This window comes from Alosa alosa, chromosome 10 (genome assembly GCF_017589495.1).
Source record: "Alosa alosa isolate M-15738 ecotype Scorff River chromosome 10, AALO_Geno_1.1, whole genome shotgun sequence".
Taxonomy (NCBI): Eukaryota; Metazoa; Chordata; class Actinopteri; order Clupeiformes; family Clupeidae; genus Alosa; species Alosa alosa.
The window spans coordinates 3,408,976-3,430,111 of record NC_063198.1 but is presented as its reverse complement, the minus strand read 5'-3'; the positions used below and the strand labels follow the sequence as shown (position 1 = coordinate 3,430,111).

Genomic DNA, 21,136 nt, shown 5'->3' with positions numbered 1-21,136 from the left:
GAGTGCAGATGCGTGTAGGCTATATACTCTGCTAGGTTTTAGTAAAGCATGGTTTAGTGGAATAACTGTTCTCGTGTGCAAGCAGATTCCTTCAAATGCACAGCTGACTATCAAAATACCGATGCACTGTTTGAAGTTGCGCTGCTTGCTGTTAAAGGGAATGACAGATGTCATTCTCATTGGTTAAAATGATGTTACGCCCAAATCACACCCATGACTGATTAAGAATCATAGGACGCCTTGTTGCACCATCCACCCGACGTTTGATAATGAAAACACTCCCAATGTGGACTGGACATTCCACTAAATGTAAATAAGCTTTTGACTAGTGACCATGCGTTTTGGATCACGATAATAGTGTCCATTGTCTTAAAACCTTTTGCCATGTGGCAGTGTCATTTTCAGTCAGTACAAACATATTAGTCAAGAGAAAACCAACATTAAATCAATATTTGCCAGGGGTACAAAAAATATGATACATGATACACCAGTTTTGAAATTAGGTAGTAAACAAGCTACTTCACTCATCATAACCTTTGTCATTTCTAACTGGACATACATCAGCATACAGGACTATTTTGTGAACCTTTGTAAATATACATTTTGTTTTGTAAGACTTACACTCTTTGTGACACTCAGCTGCAGAGACAGAGTGAAGATATAGGTGGGGTGAATTTGCTGTGCAAATACTAACTGGTGTAACTACACCCAAGCTATTTTTAGAACACTAAAAATACATTTTAATAAAAAAAATAAAAACCTTCAGAATGTGTAATTTCGAGAAAAGAGGTTAATTTGCTAATGTTTTGTATTAATAAGTAATGGACTATTGGCTGGTGTCTCTATGCTATTGCACACTGTTGGGGCAACAACTTCAGAGCCAACAACACCAAAAAATTGAACAAGCTGATTAAAAGGGCTAGCTCTGTACTTGGGAGTACACTGGAGGCCCTAGAGTTAGCTGTTGAAAAAGGGAAGTTGCATAAACTGCTCAGTATTATTTATGGACAACACTTCACATCCACTGTACAAACAGTGTTTTCAGCTGGAAACTTCTTCAACTCTGCTGTAATAAGGAGCGCTACAGAATGTCATTCGTGCCCACTGCTATAACAATTTACAATGACTCCCCTGTGTGCCGGGAGAGGGAAATAATATTACACAATTGCGCAAATTATCATTCAACTGCAGATACAGCAGCAACAGTCCTAAATTCTATTGTATTCTATCTATTTTGACTTGTGTGTTTCTTTCTGTGTGTTTTTGTGATATATATTAATGTAATTAATTTGTTGTGTTAACAGCATTTACTTTGTAGATGAATAAAGTTACCGGTAACTAACTGACTATCATCTCTATCTACTGTATCTATATATCAATCTATCTCTGAGGCCTGGAAACACCAGTATAAAAGTGCATGGTCCTTTTGGTTACAATCCTGACTGAAGAAAATCATCACATGCTACATTTCCAGGAGAGACGAACTTAAAACATTGCTCAGCTCCAAAACAATGAGCTGTGAAAGCTTTATAAAGTGAACTCCAGGGTGTAATTTTCACTCCGTCAGTCCCATTGAATACAGATGACCCTATGGATAAAGAATAATTTGACAGACTGGAGGTCTTTTCAAAGCATGCCTTTCTTGCTTCAATTTATATGTCAAAGATAATGCCATGTGAAGACACAATGCAGACTCAGTTGTGGTCCACAGGGTCGCGTGTTTGTGTTCCATCCAACTATCAAGCTGGACTACAGTTTGACATTTTTGAGACTTTCCATAGATTTGCACTGGGGCCCAAGGCTGTGTGGCACCAGACAAAACTTTCCACAGATGGGGAGATTCCAGTCTGTGAGAGGAGATGCTGTAAAGCACTGATGGAAAAATAATGGATCTTGTCCAAAAGAGTAGGAGACAGAGTCACAACTCACACCAGTGAGTTTTAAAGTGCAACAATTCAACACAGTGCAGACATTTGTCTGCAGTTATCCAATAAGTAAAACGCAGAAGAATTAAAATGGTCAGACATACGTGCAATGTCACATAATCCAACACAACAAAAGCATTCATTAGTTTAGCACCTTCCATCCTAAAGAACATTAAACTGCATTATATAAGTTAAACTGCAAAACTGTTTGCAACTCTCTACAAGAAACAAAGTGATTAAAAGTTACAGTTAAGCTTGGTTGCAAAAATGCCTCAACCTTATCATACCAAGTAATACTTTGATGCTCCATTGTGGGGAATGCCTTGGGGCAAAAGACAGAGTTGCAAAAACAGGGGCCAACCAAACTTGCCTTGTGGTCCTTCAGAACCACAATGGTTAAAAAAGCTCCCCCCTCTGTCACAGACTCTCTCAGACATTACATGCCCAGTGACTCTACTTACTAGTCTTATAACAACATATGATATTTAACAAAAAAGTATTCAAGATTTCTGTTCTGTAGGAGATCAGCCAAAAGCAAATTGTAAATAGTAATTTCTGTCCAATGTGTACTGACGGTTTGACTGCCAGCAGTTGTCCAGAAAAAATGAGCCACTTCAGAAAAAAACCTACCCAACGAACCAATTTTAGATGGAATATAATGACCATAAAACTATTTATACAAGACATAAAAACATAGACTACTTAAGACTTGTGTGAGAATTATTATCTACAGCATTTTTCCACCTCTCAAATGCCAGGAGCAAATCCCAGACCATACAATACGATCCAGATGTGTGTCCAAGGACTGTCAAGTTAGTTACACTGAAAAAAAGTAGCTTCAGACAGATTACCAACACTTCATGAGTCCAACTCTCCATGTTTTCATCTTTAAGCAAACTGTGTATATCCTAATCATTGAGTCATCAGTAATGTCAAGGGGAAAAAAATGTCAACTCCAATCATTAAAGCACTTTGTCATTCTTATTCATAGACATTGATATAAAACGTATAACCTCTTCCTTCCCATAAATAAATATACTGATAGGCAGTCCTTCTTGCAAGGGTTTGTTGTAATTGCTAGAAGTGACCGGATTTGCTGTGGGAATTCTCAAAGATTGTTGTTACTGCACTGCTAGGTGGTACATCTACATTTATTCATTTAGTTAGGGTTCAATAGGAGAAATGAATGTAACAATAAATATTACCTTGCATACAATACAAAACCAGAGGATGACCTTGACGTTTAAAGAGCAACTTGCAGGTTGATTTCAGGTGTGCCGTGGGAAATTGTCCAATTTCACTTAATAGGTCCAAAAACATTTATTATTTAGTTGTTGCTATGCCATTGTTGAGCATCTGTGCCTGCATTGTAGTGACTTGCTAAGTAAATAAATACTCTTTCATGTCAGTGGGTGGCACACAAGAAGTGGCAGTGAAAAATAGATATTAGAAAGCTAGAAACCGCATTCGGCTCAGAAAAGAACGTAGGCCTATGTAAATAGCGCTGCCATGATGGTGGGGCAACACTCACTGGAGGCCAATGGAGAACAGGTGTCTCTGATTGGAAATCATACAGGTGTCTCTGATTGTCTGCAAGTGTTGCCCATAGACAGTAAGGTGTTTGCCCCCAGCAATGTGACAGCCGTGCTCACATAGCCTATGCCACTAAATAGAACGGACAATGTGGTAGGGCTGAAACAATTCATCAAGTTACTCGAATAACTCGATTACAAAAATTACTCGAGGCAAAAACCCTGCCTCGAAGCCTCGTTAAATTCCTATGGCCTTTTATCTGGCGCAGGGATCTGATTGTTCCACACGGACCGTTGTTCAGGAAGCACACCACTATAGCGTGAATGGTGATACATTCTGAATTTAGCTGGTGATTAGGAGTCAAGATGTCCATAAATGGCAGAGAATGTCTAAAGTTTTCAAGTAAAGTTTTGGGATCATTACATACTCAAAAAGGAAAAGAACAAGCATCTGAACCGAAAACATCCACTCCATGCTGTTTCACCAAGCGTCAATAAAGTAGGCGATCTATCAATCTATCTAGCCTATCTATCTATCTACGTAGCCTTTAGCCTACATTGATGTTGGCTGATTTTAATCACATACTGTATTTGCAGCGATGTCGTGATATAATGTTTAGCTTTGATGGTTTTAAGTAGTAAACTTATTCACGTTCAATTGCAAGACAGTATGCCTAAAAAAGAACCCCTTCTTATACACATGCATGCACCCTCATCTTCCCTCATGCACCGCACGCGTGCACACACACACACACACACACACACAGGTTGCTCAGTTACCATAGCAAATAGGCTCACCCCAGAAATTATTTTTTAGTAGCCTCATGGTAAAATTATTTGTTAGTAGCCTAATGGTAGGCTATTTTTTAGTAATGGTAAAATTATTTGTTAGTAGCCTAATGCCAAATGCTGCAGGTGTAGAAATCTACATAAAAACAGATATTTACTTTGATGTCAGGTCTAGATTACAGCATGAAACTTGTTGTGCATATTAATACATTAAATTGCTTTCCCTCTTCTCCCTCCCAGCACTTCACAACATAGCTGGGCGAACAAAGCTGTCCATACTAAGTCATGCACAAGAGGTTGCAATTTTACAGAGAGCATTTTGAACATTATTTAATTGTTGCCACTGGCACTTATAAACACTAAATGGGTAAATTGCAATAAATGGGCTTAGTTTTGGAGTGAAATGTTGGAGTTAGAATAAATACCTGTAATTGCTTTATCATTTTACAGCAATGTCATTTTCGTTATGCATTATTTGTTTTGGTTGTTTAAAAATGCAAAAAATTAATCGATCGATAAAGTGCTAGATTAATCCATTACAAAAAGAATCGATAGCTACAGCCCTACAATGTGGTATCTAGCTTTCTAATACTTATGGGTGAAAAGATGTAAAACAGTGATGGATAAATAGGCCTACTTGAAAAGTAAAAAATGCAGACTCTAAACTGAACTGTAAACAAATGGAGAGATTAAATTGTCATTATATTTTGCTGTATTAGGCTACAGTGTGTAATTTTGTTACGTTTTTGATTGGTGGTGTACCGCAGGATTTTTTTAAATGTAAAAAATGTAACATGGCTCAAAAAAGGTTGAAAACACTGGTGTAGATACTAGTCTGAGCAGTGGTGAGAGAAAGTTTGTTGATTTTTTGGAAAGTCATAATGATTATTCATTATGTTTTTGCTGGTTGCACTAATTTCAGCCTGTCAGAAAATCACGTCCACCATTCTCCTAACAAGAAAACCTCTACGAAGCTAATTTGATGGTAAACAAACTGTAATGGGCGGTAAATGGGGTAAATGTACTTGTAATTGTCGAATCGTTTACCTAGCATTGCTATACAGCATAAATGTAGCGAGTCGCTACCGAGAAAACCAGCGTCATTCTGTCAATCCCCCGTTCTCTCCCTGGCCCCTATCTCGCCTAGGTGGCTCATAATTATAGGGCTGTGGCCTGTCACAGGCATTTTCGTTGTTTATAATCTATCTCCTTTCAGTCTGTGTCAGGATCCATTACATTATTGAACTTGACCTGTTTACCCTGTTTGACTCTGTTACCTCACTTCCGGGTGGTTTATAAATGTGGAGGAGAGCGCTAAAGTTACAGGAAATGAGCTCATACTGTATCTCAGCAACACTTTAACGTATCGAAACCAAACTTGGTACGTGGACTTGTGACCCGATCATGAGGACACACTATACATTTGGTGTCTTTTAGGGGTGCTATAATTAACAACATTAACAACATTTTCACGTATCGAAACCAAACTTGGTACGTGGACTCGTGACCAGGTCACAAATTTTGTCTGATCTTCACTAAATTTGACAGAGAGCATCTTCAGAACATGCCTCACAAAAGTCGTGCTTTTTGTAGCTAAATGTTAAACCATTCGACCGTAACCGTCAATCTAAATCGTCGGCAAAACCGCCAAACAGGAAGTGAGTTCCAATCATGTTGCAAGTCTTTTCATTCATAGTTTATATTGTAACGGAGGTTAGCTCTGTGACATTCCCCCCCTTCCGCAGACGACGCACGTCCAAATATCAGGGCTCCACTATGGAGACACTGGGATGCAGGACAGGAAATCTGCCGCCTTATTCATTGTTCTCGGACTATAGCGGACGGTGAAGGAATAGGGCTGAAGAGACAGGTACCACCTGGTAATCTGGGAATTAGCGTCTCGCATCCAGTCCAGCCAATGTAGCACTCGGTGGTCTGTCTCTAACAGGAAATGTCACCCCAGCAGGTAATACCAGACCGAATCCAGGGCCCAATTGATTGCGAGACACTCCAGCTCCACTGCTGAGTATCGGGTCTCCCTAGGACACAGCTTACGACTCAGGAATGCCAAAGGCCTGCGATCACCATCCACCTCCTGCAGAAGCAATGCTCTGGCACTGGCTCATCAAAGTCTGGACTCTGCAGCACCAAATCTCCACACACCACCTCTTTCAGGTCCTGGAATGCCTGCTGGCTCTGCTCCGTCCACACCACCTTGTTGTGAGCAACAGCAATGGGGAGATCTGAAAGTACAGCAGCTCTTGCCAAAAAAATAGGTATGAACCTTCTGTACCATCCTACCAGGCCCAAAAACGATGTCACCTTTTTCTTGGTGGTCAGCAGAGAACAGCTCCGGATGGCCTCCACCTTCTCAAGCTGAGAACGGATGACTCCTCCTCCAATGATGAAGCCCAGATATTGGACCTCCTTCTGGGCGAACCTCGAAGCACCTGCTGTAGGTGGTCACTGTGGTCTTAAAAAGTTTCACTGAAGATGACATCATCCAAATATGTTGCATCTGCACTCGTGCCCTTCAGGACCTGGTCCATAAGCCGCTGAAAACTGGCTGGCGCCCCCTGGAGCCCAAATGGCATCACATTGAATTTATATAATCCATGTGGCGTACGAAACGCTATAAGTTCCTTGGCTCACTATGTCAAGGCAACCTGCTAATAGCCCTTACACAAATCCAATGTGGACATGTACCTTGCTTTGCCCAACTCATCAATGCGGGGCATGGGGTATGGGTCGGTCTTCGTGAGGGCATTGATCTGCCTGAAATCGATACAAAAACGTACCGTCCTTCTTGGGTACTAGGACCACAGGACTACACCACTCACAGGCAGAAGGTTCAATAATCCCCATTGAGAGCATAGTGTCCAGTTCTTCTTTCAGGACACATAGCAACCGCTCTGGAACTCTATAACTTTTCTGCTTGGCTGGAGTCTCCTACTTCATGGTGATGTCATGTCTCACCAACCTGGTCGGTCCCGGCTTCTCCTGGAACAGGTCTGGGTCTAGCATTCCCTCCATCTGGTGTCTCTGGTCTGACTCCAGGTGGCTGAGGTCCACCGCCTGTGGTGTTCTCTGCACAGGAAAGTACTGTTCCTCTGGTTCTTCCTCCTCTCTGATGGCCCGAAAGAACAGCCGTCTCTCCACTGTCTGCCTCGGGTAAAACTCCTTGAGAAGGTTCACATGGAAGTTCTGGGTGGTCTTCCTTCTCTCCGGCATGTGGATCTCATACGTCACACTCCCCGTTTTCCGTCAAACTTACAGTAACAGCACCTTCTGACCAAGCGCAAACAATCTCTCTCTGGCCCTCCGGTCATACCAGGTTTTCTGGTTCCTTCGTGACTTCTGCATGTTCTCCACAGCCAGAGATGTCATCTCCTCCAGTCGCTCTCTCATCTGGACCATGTACTGGACAACATTCCTCTTGTCTTCACTGGGGCCTTCCCATTAGTAGGAGTTGGTAAACCTTCTCCAGCAGCAATGAAAGAAAGTTAGTGCCCTGGTCTGTTACCACCTCTCCTGGTAGGCTTACAAGAGTACCAGACCTCTCCTCTTTCGAGTGTTTCCTGCGAAGAACGCAGGGGGTGAAGAAAGAATGCATCAGGTGGACATTTTGACAGATATTTGTGGAAGCTCGCAACTGGACAAAGCGGGTCACTAGGCTGGGCAAACATGAAGCACCTGCATAGCTGCTTTTGTGGGGCCGTTGCTTTCTTGTGGTTTTAATTTTGCCATTATGTGACAGGCACTCATATTCAACCCAATCCTCATCTTCTTTATGTGAAAGGAATCTTGATGCAGCTCTCGATTCCCCATTTCTTCCCACCTCCTTGCCTTCAGCTAGATGTTAAACCAAACTTTCCAAACATCAGAGCAGCCGCATAGCATTCAAAAATCTTTTACTTTTTTAAAGCAGGAGATGAATAAATGGGCATTAAATAAACAAAGTTGGGTTACTCAAGCAAGCAGTAAAACTAATAACCAGATATACACCAATTCTGCATGGAAATATATTTGAATAATTGTATTTTGGCATATAAATGTTAAACTGCTACAACAAAATTCCCTGATATTCCATGACTTTGCCCAAAAAAAAAAAAAAAAAAACCCTGACTTTCCATGTCTGAAATAGACTTTCCAAAATTCCATGATATTCCAGAAATTCCCTGACCCGTAGAAACCCATGACCAGGGGAACGCCCTCTGAAGTTCTACCACGACTCGTCAGCTCTGACAAACCAGAGTACTATGAATTTGAATTTCCAAGATGGCTGCGCCCGTTAACAGTAAATGCGAGCCTTATATGCTCTGTTTATTAGCAGTTCTGTTGGATTTGTGTCACATTAAATTAGTCATAGAAACAATAGTGTCAAACCTCTGTCAGTATGATGCTATAACGTTTGTTTGGGTAAAACACTGTGTAATGCTTCGTTACAAACTGGCTAGTAACAACTTCTAACAATAAGCCAACTATTGACAGACTGTAGCGCAGCTGGTTGACAAATGGAACGCAAACAGCTTGTAATGTTAACACTGACATGACTGGCATGCTCCGAGTTCTCTAAGAGACAAATAGAACGCAACACTATTCCCACATAGATATTCATGTTCCTACTAGCTACCACACATACAATTTTTGTGGCCTGCTGGTTAGGGCTTCGGGCTTGTAACCGAAGGTTTGCCGGTTCGATCCCTGACCAGTAGGAACGGCTGAAGTGCCCTTGAGCAAGGCACCGAACCCCTCACTGCTCCCCGAGCATCGCTGTAGCAAGGCAGCTCACTGCTCCGGGTTAGTGTGTGCTTCACCTCACTGTGTGCTCTGGGTATTCACTAATTCACGGATGGGATAAATGCAGAGACCAAATTCCTTGTATACGAAGTATACTTTGCCTAGAAACCCAATTGAAATTTACATTTTATTCCTATGAAAATGACCAGACAATTACACCTTGTTTTACCCTTAATATCCTCATATGTGCATTTGTTGTGGAGACCTCAAATATTGGCACATTAATTAACTATTGCATGTGCAAACAAAATACTGATTTACAAGATTTTTACAGTTTACAAGACCCTTAATATCACCCGTCTTGCACTTTGTTCCAAATCTAGGTCCAAATATAAAACCAATGAACATGCAGTACAAACGTTCCATGGGCCAATCATACAAAGAACATGCTTGTCTCCCATCTTAAAAGGTTTTGGCAAGCTAAAATAATACTTGTTTTACAGTTTTTCTCAGTCACTTTGGTACATTTCTCAAGTCAAGTCAAGTCAAGTCAAGGGTTGCCATGGCGGCGCCGCATTAGGACGCCTTTTTGGTTGCTCCGGTTAATTTGTGCTTATATTTTCTCTTTTACCTTTTATTAACCCCTAATTTTTTGCACTTTTCCACTGCACTGATTACGTATGATGGCGTTACACTCAGAAACATCGGAAATGAATTGCCTTTTTTGTTTCGGGATGTTTTAATCGACGATTCTACCTGGCCGACTGAGATTCTCCGAGATGCATCAGGGAACCATGGAGACAAATCTCGGCGCAGAAGGAAAAAACACAGAGGAAAACGAGCCAGGGCCCGTAACAGATTGAGGAATAGAGCTCATAGGCCTCCACTGCCTAGCATTCTCCTAGCCAATGTCCAGTCTCTTGTGAACAAGATGGATGAAATAAGAGCAAGGATACAGTTTCAAAGAGACATCAGGGACTGTAACATTCTATGCTTTACTGAGACATGGCTAACTGAACTTGTACCAGACTGTGCCATCACTCCGGTGGAGTTTTTCTCTGCTGCTCGCTCTGACAAGACTGAGGAATCTGGAAAATCGAAAGGTGATTGTGTTTGCATCATGACGAACAGCAAGTGGTGCGATCCTAGAAATGTCACCGTTCTCTCAAAGTCCTGCTCGCCTCATCTAGAACATCTAGCGATCGTCTGTCGACCCTTCTACCGGCCTCGTGAGTTTACTTCGGTAATATTCAACGCTGTCTACATTCCTCCACAAGCCAACACAGATGCTGCGGTTTCAGAATTGCAAGAAGTGTTAAATAGACAACAACACACGCACCCTGAAGCTGCGCTTATTGTGGCCGGTGATTTCAATCAAGTACATCTGAACCGGTCCATGCCTCAATTTCTTCAACACATTCACTTCCCTACACGTGGTGACAACACACTGGATCACTGCTACACACAGTTCAAGAACAGTTACAAAGCTAAGTCTCTACCAGCTTTCGGAAAATCAGATCATGCCGCTGTTTTCCTACTGCCTATGTACAAACAGAGAAGTCAGAGGGACCCCCCCAGTGACGAAGGAGGTCAAGCGCTGGACTGACCAATCGGAAGCCAGGCTACAGGACGCCCTTAGCAACGTTGACTGGGAAGACGAACTCTGCTGACATCAATGAATTTACGGAAGTATCATTGAGTTACATCAATATGCTAACTGATTCCATCATCCCAACTGTAAAGATCCGAAGCTTCCCTAACCAGAAGCCATGGGTGGATAGAGAAGTGGGAACGGCATTAAAGACACGCACCATGACAGGATATGACGGATTACAAAGCAGCATCTTATAGTTTACATAGAGCTATTAAAGATGCTAAGCGGCGCTATAGAGACAAAGTTGAAGCTGTTTTCTTGGAGGGTGATCCAGCACGAGTGTGGAAAGGACTCCGAACCATCACTGGCTTTGAAAGAAAGTCCCCTCCTATGATGAATGTGAGTAAAGCCCTCCCTGATGAACTTAATGCTTTTTATGCTCGCTTTGACATGAAAAACACAGACCATCTTGCACTAGCTGCAGCATGTGAAGCAAATGAGGATGCACCTTTCTGTGTCTCTGAGGTCGATGTGAGCAATGCCTTTAGGATACAAGGATACAAGGAAGTTTATTGTCACATGCATATAGTTACTGGAAGTAAGAAATGCAGTGAAATTATGTCTGGTGTCAGCCTATTTGTGCATTAATGGGGGGGGGGGGGGCTGCATAAAAAAGGGGGGGGAGGATTGGGATTGGGTGGGGGGCACCAACAAGGAGCACCCAAGAGCAACAGGGGCAAGGAAAAACTCCCTTACCAAGGAAGAAACCTTGGGCAGATCCACGGCTCAAGGGGCTAACCCAACTGCCAGGGGTCTTGGTGTGTGTGTTGGGGGGAGAAGCTTCCTCATGAGACAATGTGCTGTGTATTGGGGGCAGTGTGCTGTTTAGGAGGGTTAATTGTAGAAAAGCTGCTGGACCGGATGGAATTTCTAACAGGGTTTTGAAATCCTGCACTGCTCAGTTAGCTCCTGTGTTCACTTATATCTTTAACACATCATTGGCTCAAGAGACAGTTCCTACTTGCCTCAAGCAGTCTGTTATTGGTCCAGTACCGAAAAACAAAAGTCCATCATGTCTGAATGACTACCGCCCAGTAGCCCTGACGTCTACAGTGATGAAGTGTTTTGAGAAGTTTGTGAAAAACATTATCTGCTCATCCCTCCCTGCCTCCTTGACCCCTCAATTTGCTTACAGAGCTAACAGGTCTACAGAGGATGCCATCTCAAACCTCATGCACACCACCTTAACTCACCTGGAGGAGGGGAATGGGAATTATGTGAGGATGCTGTTCATTGACTTTAGTTCAGCATTCAACACGATAGTACCTCTCACCTTGGTCACAAAGATGAAGGCCTTAGGACTGAACACCACCCTGTGTCACTGGATATTTGACTTCCTCACCAACCGTTCACAAGTGGTTAGAGTGGGGGGTCTGACATCTGACTCATTAACCATCAGCACTGGTGCTCCCCAAGGTTGTGTTTTGAGTCCACTGCTGTACAACATCTACACACATGACTGCAAAGCCAACAGTAGTCATACCTCCATCATCAAGTTTGCAGATGACACAGTGATCTTGGGACTGATTAGTAACAACAATGAACAGCTCTACTTGGATGAGGTTGATGAGGTGGCACAGTGGTGTCAATCTAACAGCTTGGTAGACAGGATCCTAGGTTCCTGGCTGGCTGGTGGGTGGGGGGGCTGTCAGTGATGGGAGAGTGGGTAGAGTGTTCAGCATCCTGATTGCTTAGTGGATGAAGCTACTTGCAAGTCTGGTGATGCGGTGCTAGTGCTTTGCGGGTGAGGCGGGTGGTGTAAATGTCCTGCAGGGAGGGGAGTGGTGCTCCAATGATCCTCTTAGCTGTGTTAACAATGTGCTGGAGGGTCTTCCTGTTCTGATCTGTGCAGCTTCTGCCCCACACTGTGATGCAGCTGGACACAATGCTCTCGATGGTCCCTCTGTAGAATGTGGTCATGACGGGAGGCGTGGCACTTGTCTTCTTCAATTTGCGCAAGAAGTAGAGGCGCTGCTGGGCTTTCTTCGCCAGTGTTGGTGGTCCAGGAGAGGTCGTCGCTGATGTGCATCCCCCAGGAATTTTGTGCTGCTCACTCTCTCCACAGCATTTCTGTCGATGGACAGTGGTGGCAGTTGTTTGTGGCCTCTCTGAAAGTTGACAACAATCTCCTTGGTCTTGCTGACATTCAGCAGGAGGTTGTTGTCTTTGCACCATTTAGCCAGCAGGTCTACTTCTTCTCTGTAGTGAGCCTCATCGCCCTTAGTGAGGAGGCCCACCAGTGTTGTGTCGTCCGCAAACTTCACCAGATGGTTGGAGCTGTGAGTGGTTGTACAGTCATGTGTTAGCTGTGTGAAGAGCAGGGGGCTGAGCACACACCCCCGTGCTCAGGGTCAGAGTGCTTGAGGTGTTATTCCCGACACGTACTGTTTGTGGTCTCTGCAACAGGAAGTCCAGCAGCCAGTTGCAGAGGGAGGTACTGAATCCTAGCTTGTCCAGTTTGCTGATGAGTTGTTGTGGTATTATGGTATTGAATGCTGAACTGAAGTCTATTTACAGCATTCTCACACATGAGTCTTTATTGTCCAAGTGGGTGAGGGCTGGATGGAGGGCAGAGCAGATTGCATCCTCCGAGGATCGTTTGGCTCGGTATGCAAACTGGAAGGGGTCCAGGGTGGGGGGTAGGGTGGCTTTGATGTGCGACATGACTAGCCGTTCGAAGCACTTCATGATTATCGGCGTGAGTGCTACAGGACGGTAGTCATTGAAGCATGATGGTGATTTCTTTGGCACGGGTATGATGGTGGCAGCTTTGAAAAGTGATGGGATGACTGCTTGCTCCAGAGAGGTGTTAAAAATGTCTGTAAAAACATCCTTCAGCTCTTCTGCACAGTCCTTCAACACTTTCGGCCTGGTATGTTGTCTGGGCCTGCTGCTTTATGGGTTAATGGTGGCTAGTGTCCTCTTCACGCTGGCAGAGGACAGGTACAGGGGTTGGTCATGGGGGGAGGTGGGGTTTTCTGTGGGTGAGTGTCATTTTGTGCTTCAAAAGCGGGCTAAAAAAACTGTTCAGGTCATTGAGCCGGAGAGGTGTTGTTCTCACAGCTCCGTGGCTTGGCTTGTAGTCAGTGATGGCCTTTATGCCCTGCCACAGGCTCTGTGCGTCTCTGCTGTCTTTGAAGTGTGTTGTTATTTTGTCTGTGTAATCCTTTTTTGCCTTCCTGATGCCCTGGGACAGGTTAGCCCTCGCTGTTCTTAGGCCAGCTACATCTCCAGCTCTGAAGGCTTTGTCTCTGGCCCTCAGCAGTCTGTGGACGTCTCCTGTCAGCCATGGCTTCTGGTTGGCCAGTGGTGATGTGTTTTTTATTTCTGTAACATCATCGATGCATTTGGTGATGTAGGAGGTCACAGTGTCTGTGTATTCCTCAATGTCAATGTGGTTGTTGTGGGTGGCAGCTGTTTTGAAAATATCCCAGTTTGTTGTTTCAAAGCAGTCCTGAAGTTGTGAGACGGCCCCCTCCGGCTACACTCTCACCTCCTTCAGAACTGGTTTGGTGACTTTTGCTCTTTGTCTGTATCGGGGCAGCAGCATTTCTCAGATCAGAATTGAAATTCTCAAAACAACCTGTTCAATCTTCACATCATTGTGTCACTTAACAAGTTGCAAATGCTTTGGTACATCCATGCAAATGATTATGTACAATTCTCTGCTGTTTCCTACATTATCAATTGCGTATGTCATGTTGATCAAAATGTATTATAATGGGTCTCTGTTGAATAGTCTCACCCCTCACAACATTTAAATTAGTTCATAGCATAAGTCTTTACATGCAAAATGGTTGAATAAGTTGTCATAATGTCAAGCAAGACAATATTCGTTGTGATGTGGATGAGAATTTGTGGCCCAACAGACAGGAACGTCAGGAGGTGTAGGAAGACTGCACTGTCATTCCTACAGCACTGCATGTACAGTTTTCCCTAAGGAGATTGTCCTATGTTCACATTTCTACTTTTGTTTTCTGTTTTTTTCCCCCCTCTGTATCGCAATGTCATGGTCTGTCAACAAATGACAGTACAGACAGTGAAAGCATAAATGTGAATCTTGTCCAGTCTCTTGCAATCAAACTCCCATATACACTAAGGTGTAACCTACAATTTACAATAATTGTCATCAAAACTTTAGCAATAGTTTACATCATAACATCCCTCCAGAGTACACTGTTATATTGACAACATGACTAAGTAGTTTGACTGTCTTATCCGTCCACAATGACTTGTCATTCTGATGGAACTGGCATGTTCATTGACACAGATATTTACTTTTGAGTGATGAACTAAGGATTTTGAGCAAGAAAGTGGCTTTTGCAGGTAATCCATGGTGTTTTGCTATTTGTACGAATTGTTTTGATTAATGCACTTACAGTTTTGCAAATATCGAGAAATGTACCAAAGCGACTGAGAAAAACTGTAAAAGCTATTATTGTCCAAACATGGCCTCCAAGATAAGGCATTTTGAGTGTAAATATGACAAAAACTCAAGGGTGCAAAAAATTTATGAACACATTGGAATTTAACAAAAATATTGTACTGGTCTTAGTTTTGGGACCTAAACATTCCGTAGACAACTGAGCCGGTGCACCAACCAATTTCCTTAATTCTGTCTGATATGACATGGAATGACCCAAGAGGCAGTAGTTAGGGCCCGAGCACCGAAGGGCGCAAGGCCCTATTGTTTTTGTAAGGATTATTATTATTATTATTTATTATTATTATTTTAACTTTGTCTCAGAGCGTTTTCCTTTTTTGAGGTGGTTAAGATGGGTGAAAAGTCTTGAAATTTGGCACACACATCAGGTGTCACGCAAAGCAGTTAGGTACAAGAGCTTGGCCCCGGGCGTGGCCGAGGGACTCAGTAGGTTAGGTGATTGAGGCAGTGGCTGGCACATACTTGGCTAATTTTGTGATGACAAAAGAGGTTCTTCCCATCGGTGAAAACGCATGAAATTTTGCACACACGTCAAGAGGTACCATGAATACACAGGGGAAAAGCCTTGGCACTGGGCTTGGCCCAGGAACTCCATAGCGCCCCCTTATGTCACTGTGACTTGTGGTTGGCATATAGTTTTAGATACACACACCAAATTTGGTGGGTGTGTGTAACTCCAAAAACCAATCAACTTTTGTATTAACAATGCATTAGCCACGCCCAACAGGAAGTGAGGTATTTGGGATTTTGTGCAGACTAAAATGTGATGAATTGTGATGCCAAAAGAGGTTCTTCCCATCGGTGAAAACGCATGAAATTTGGCACACACGTCAAGAGGTACCATGAATACACAGGGGAAAAGCCTTGGCACTGGGCTTGGCCCAGGAACTCCATAGCGCCCCCTTATGTCACTGTGACTTGTGGTTGGCATATAGTTTTAGATACACACACCAAATTTGGTGGGTGTGTGTAACTCCAAAAACCAATCAACTTTTGTATTAACAATGCATTAGCCACGCCCAACAGGAAGTGAGGTATTTGGGATTTTGTGCAGACTAAAATGTGATGAATTGTGATGCCAAAAGAGGTTCTTCCCATCGGTGAAAAAACGCATGAAATTTGGCACACACACGCCAAGAGGTACCATGAATACACAGGGGAAAAGCCTTGGCACTGGGCTTGGCCCAGGAACTCCATAGCGCCCCCTTATGTCACTGTGACTTGTGGTTGGCATATAGTTTTAGATACACACACCAAATTTGGTGGGTGTGTGTAACTCCAAAAACCAATCAACTTTTGTATTAACAATGCATTAGCCACGCCCAACAGGAAGTGAGGTATTTGGGATTTTGTGCAGACTAAAATGTGATGAATTGTGATGCCAAAAGAGGTTCTTCCCATCGGTGAAAACGCATGAAATTTGGCACACACGTCAAGAGGTACCATGAATACACAGGGGAAAAGCCTTGGCACTGGGCTTGGCCCAGGAACTCCATAAGCCACCCCTCCATAGCCTTTATGTCACTGTGACTTGTGGTTGGCATATAGTTTTAGATACACACACCAAATTTGGTGGGTGTGTGTAACTCCAAAAAACAATCAACTTTTGTATTAACATGCCATTAGCCACGCCCACAGGAAGTGAGGTAATTGGGATTTTGTGCATTGTGGACATGATCAATTTTAACGTACTCCTCCTAGACGGTTGATCCGATTCATGTGAAAGTTGGTATACATGATGCCAATATGCTTCTGATTCTAAATTGTGAAGCTTTTTTTTATATGTTGTAATTTGACGAAATGGCAAAACTATGAATTTTAATACCCTTCCACATAAACAATAAATGTGTCTTAATTCACCATGCATGGCTTGAAATGTTTTAAATTTCACAGGTCTTTGAATACTATGGTAGTGATGATATTCACATGCCCATAATGCATATTTGGCATAGCGCCACCACCTGGCAACAGAAAGAATGGCAACTACACTCATGTCCTATGATCAATTTTAACATACTGCTCCTAGACGGTTTGTCAGATTCATGTGAAATTTGCCGAACATTATGCCAAGATGTTGCTGATGTTAAATTGTGATATGTTGAAATATATTATGGTTTTAATATCTCACCATATAAACAGGAAATGTGTCATAAAGTCACAGTGCATTTAATGAATGGTCTGAATCCTCTCAGGTTAATATATATTATGATTATGATGATATCCAGACACCCAATGGGCCTGTCTGGCATAGCGCCACCACCTGGCCAAGTAGGAAATGTGCCAGAAATGCACAATGCCTTAAGTGATTGATCTGAAACTTGAAATATTGAAATGAAATATTGGATATCATCATTGTGCTTATATTCCCACATATAATTCACATGCCTAGCATAGCGCCACCATCTGGCCAAACAGGAAATATGCCAGAAATGCTCTATGCTTTGAATGAATGGTCTGAAACTTCTCAGGTTAATAGATATTATTATCAATATGATGATATCCAGAGACCCTATGGGCCTGCCTAGCATAGCACCACCACCTGGCCAAGCAGGAAAATGTGCCAGAAATTGGTAATGCCTTTATTGGTTGATCTGAAACTTTACAAAATATTGGATATCATTATTGTGGTGATATTCACATGTGTAATTCACATGCCTAATATAGCGCCACCATCTGGCCAAAAAAAGTGTATCAGAAATGTTCTTTGCTTAAAATGAATAATCTGAAATTTCTCAGGTTAATATATATTATGATTATGATGACACACAATGGGCCTGCCTTGCATTGCGCCCCCACCTGGCCAAGCAAATAAATGTGCCAGAAAATAACATGCAAAAACACATCAAATATGTACATTTTACAACTGCACCACATCGGTGCTTTGTTGGATTCTGAAATGTCACAGGTTGCGGCCCGCAGGTGCTCGGGCCCGTCATTGCCACTTGCGGCTATATTGAGCTTTGTGTTTTGTGATTTTGTATGTCGAATGTACATTGGTGACATTGTATGCATACTTGTTACAATTATGTGCTTGTTAGTAAGTTTCATGCAATTATACACAAAATGTGTCAGTATATTCGTGAGGGGGGTGGGTACAAATGTTGTAATTACCTAGACACAATTGAGCTGATGTCCTTGCACTCATTGCCATCCACCACAATGTTGAGATTCATCACTTTTCTCATTAAAGAGTCATCTTCCTATAAATGTCACATTGCATTCACATCAGGAAGATTAAAATCAATAAATTCCATTCTAAAAAAGCCTCTGTATTGTTAATGTTTGTGATTTTATCCATCATGTAAACATTAAAGTTTATTATTCCTTTGAGGTGATCACTGATTTTCACTGTTGTGAAATTCTTAAGAATAACTTTCTAAATATATTTCCAAGCAGTAATGCATGATTTATTACAAACCAAGAGTATGCAGGGACTTTACAAATTGCCAAGACTGCAGTACTACACTGAAAATAGTTCTGCATTGCCCTATATTGCCCTCTAGTGACCACGAGAAGAGCAGGAGAAATACAATGCCACCTCACATAAGGCATACAATAAACATCTGCAGAAGAATAGAAAAGAAAAAAGTCTTGCACACTATTTGACCAAATAGAAATGCTAACACTTGCTTGGTAATATACATGTTAAACTACCATGCCAACAAATCAAAGTGAAATGGATTACCTGTGTCTCAATGATCTCAAATTCAACTTCGAAAGAACAGAGGTGGCAGTGACCCGTGAGTCTGTGTTGTTGCACAAGTTTGATTTTACCTTGAAAATTAAATGAAAGTGTATGGACATACAAAACATTATTTTCAACACATTTTTCACAAAATGATGAAGACCTGAAGAAGAATAGTCTACTGGAAAATAAAGCACATCTTTAGTGGAACCACTACACTAGACAAAAAAGAAATATTGAAATTTAAAATGTGAATTACGCAACACAATTAAAATGTTAACATGTGTTGTACACTGTTACACTTTCTCTGCACATATGGGAGTTGGTGTCAGGCGCCTGAATGATCTAATCAAGTAGTATAGGTTAGGGCTACACAATTATCGCAATATGAACCAGCGCAATTACCTAATCGCAAAAGCTACAAATAATCGTGCACAGTGTTGCACAGTTCTGTCACATTTCTGACTTTTATATTTTATATTATATTTTCATCCTCCTTGACTATGGCACAGAAATTTTGATTGGTGAGCTTCATAGTCGGTCGGGGGTGCTGTGCTTCTTGTGCACCAGGCGTGCTCACCAATCAGGGGTGCACAAATTAAAGAGACATTTGGAATATTGAACTGAATCAATTCATTGGCATTCAAAAATCATATCGCAAATCACAATATCTGTCAGAAAAATCACAATTATTTTCCCCAAATCGTGCAGCCCTAGTCTAGGTTTAGGAAGACATAGATTGTAAATGATGTGCTTGTTTTTTTTAAGCTGTGCAATAATTTTACTTTATCCAGAGGTGTTGATAAACATGTTCATTTTCATCCATAAACAAACCAGAAGTTTAAGAGACACACAAACTTACTTTTCTCAATGGTCTTCACACAGCACCTTGTTAAGGTGATTCCGTTAAGTCTGGTCTGTCTGGCAAGGTTCTTCTCCAATTTTTCAATGTTTTCCATTAACTTTGAAATGTCTTGCCTTCTTATATCATCCTCCTCAATAGCACCCCTAAGACCAAGTCAGAAGCAGTTAAGCTAGAAAAAATAGCTATAATCATCCTTCACTATCAATAGTTATTTCTGGAAAATGCAATACTTACAATATATCATATTGCCCATACTGCATGGATACATCTCTCTCAAAGGTCTCTTTCTCAACCTCCAACACAGCAATTTCTTCACACAGCTGAAGTATTTCAGTTTCATATTCTTCCTCCATATTCTCTACCTGGGTAACGAATAGACAATGCAACACTACATCTGCAACACAAAAACACAGAACCAAAAACACTGCAAAACCTACAATTATGTTTCTAACACCATATTGAGGCTATATGAATTCTTACCAACGACTGTTTTATTAGATCTGCTTACATTTTCAGCCCACATGCTGTGCCAAATGCTGACTCCCTAGGATAAATTGGATGCAAGGCTAACTGACAGACATGCATGGAACGTTTTAAAATGGCAAGAAAATGTTCTATGAAAACACTCTTGGAAGTAGTGCTAGGGTTTCCTAGACTGTAGACTGAACATACGAAAAATCATAAGTAGTCCTTATTATTTTAATGTATGTTCATGCTGCAAACGTTAGCCAAGAGTTGGAATTCGGCACAAGACCTGGGAAATTTAAATTGGGTTACACTTACAGTAAAAACAAGGGAACTAAACCAATACAACCATACTCTAAGAGCGACATATCACATTTTTCGACGGCATTATACAAAAGTTACAAAGTGTCACGACAATAACATTTTGGTTAGTAAACTTGCAGCAGCATAACCCCGAACGTCAACGTCCAAAAAAAGACCTAGCCATACCAAGTCCTGTGCAAACTTGAAGTCAGATAAGTCGCATAGTTATGAAGTGCATGTTCCCACAACAGAAGCTAAATATGTGAAGTGTCATATTAAACAAAGGAAAACTGAATTTAAGTCATTATCTTACCCAACAACCCGTCCTGCTAGCGTCAGTGTCAATCTGGATCTCTGGAATGGCTCTATCTCTATTGACGGTGGCAAATCTCGCGCCAACGTGGACTCTACCAAATGCATGCATTGGAGGGGTGACATAAACGCGTAACGTTACCTTTGACTTGTCCTCAAACACTATTGTTTTGGTATACCATTCGTGATGAATCGTGATAAATGACAGTACGTAAAACAGTATACGATGTGGGTGAAAACAAGCAAATTGAGGAAAGCTGGACTACCGAAATTTACGTAAGCAATCGTTTTATCTTTTACTGTCAATGTGAGCAGTCAGTCGTGGGAACAGACGTACGATTCGAATAGGGGAGCAGCCGGAGTTATTTCTTGTAACACATCACATACATGTGGAAGGTGGAAGTGCAGGTAAGTTACTTGCT

At 42.0% G+C, this 21,136-nt stretch overlaps 1 protein-coding gene across 4 annotated transcripts in view; it reads right to left on the bottom strand.

Moving 5' to 3' along the window:
• The window catches only part of LOC125301608 (centromere protein P), a 124,131-nt gene that overhangs the window by 76,819 nt on the left and 26,176 nt on the right, over window positions 1-21,136 (bottom strand). The window contains exons 1-5 of one of the 4 annotated variants that reach the window (XM_048254237.1): window positions 20,716-21,122; window positions 19,869-19,996; window positions 19,632-19,777; window positions 18,770-18,858; window positions 18,196-18,284 (exon numbers count right to left, since the gene is read on the bottom strand). In XM_048254237.1, the coding sequence (XP_048110194.1) occupies window positions 18,196-18,284; window positions 18,770-18,858; window positions 19,632-19,777; window positions 19,869-19,996; window positions 20,716-20,826 (563 nt within the window). In that variant the 5' untranslated portion in view covers window positions 20,827-21,122. Of the gene's footprint in view, window positions 1-18,195; window positions 18,285-18,769; window positions 18,859-19,631; window positions 19,778-19,868; window positions 20,029-20,715; window positions 21,123-21,136 lie in introns of those variants that run through there. The other 3 variants (XM_048254234.1, XM_048254235.1, XM_048254236.1) reach the window with 3 other exon arrangements.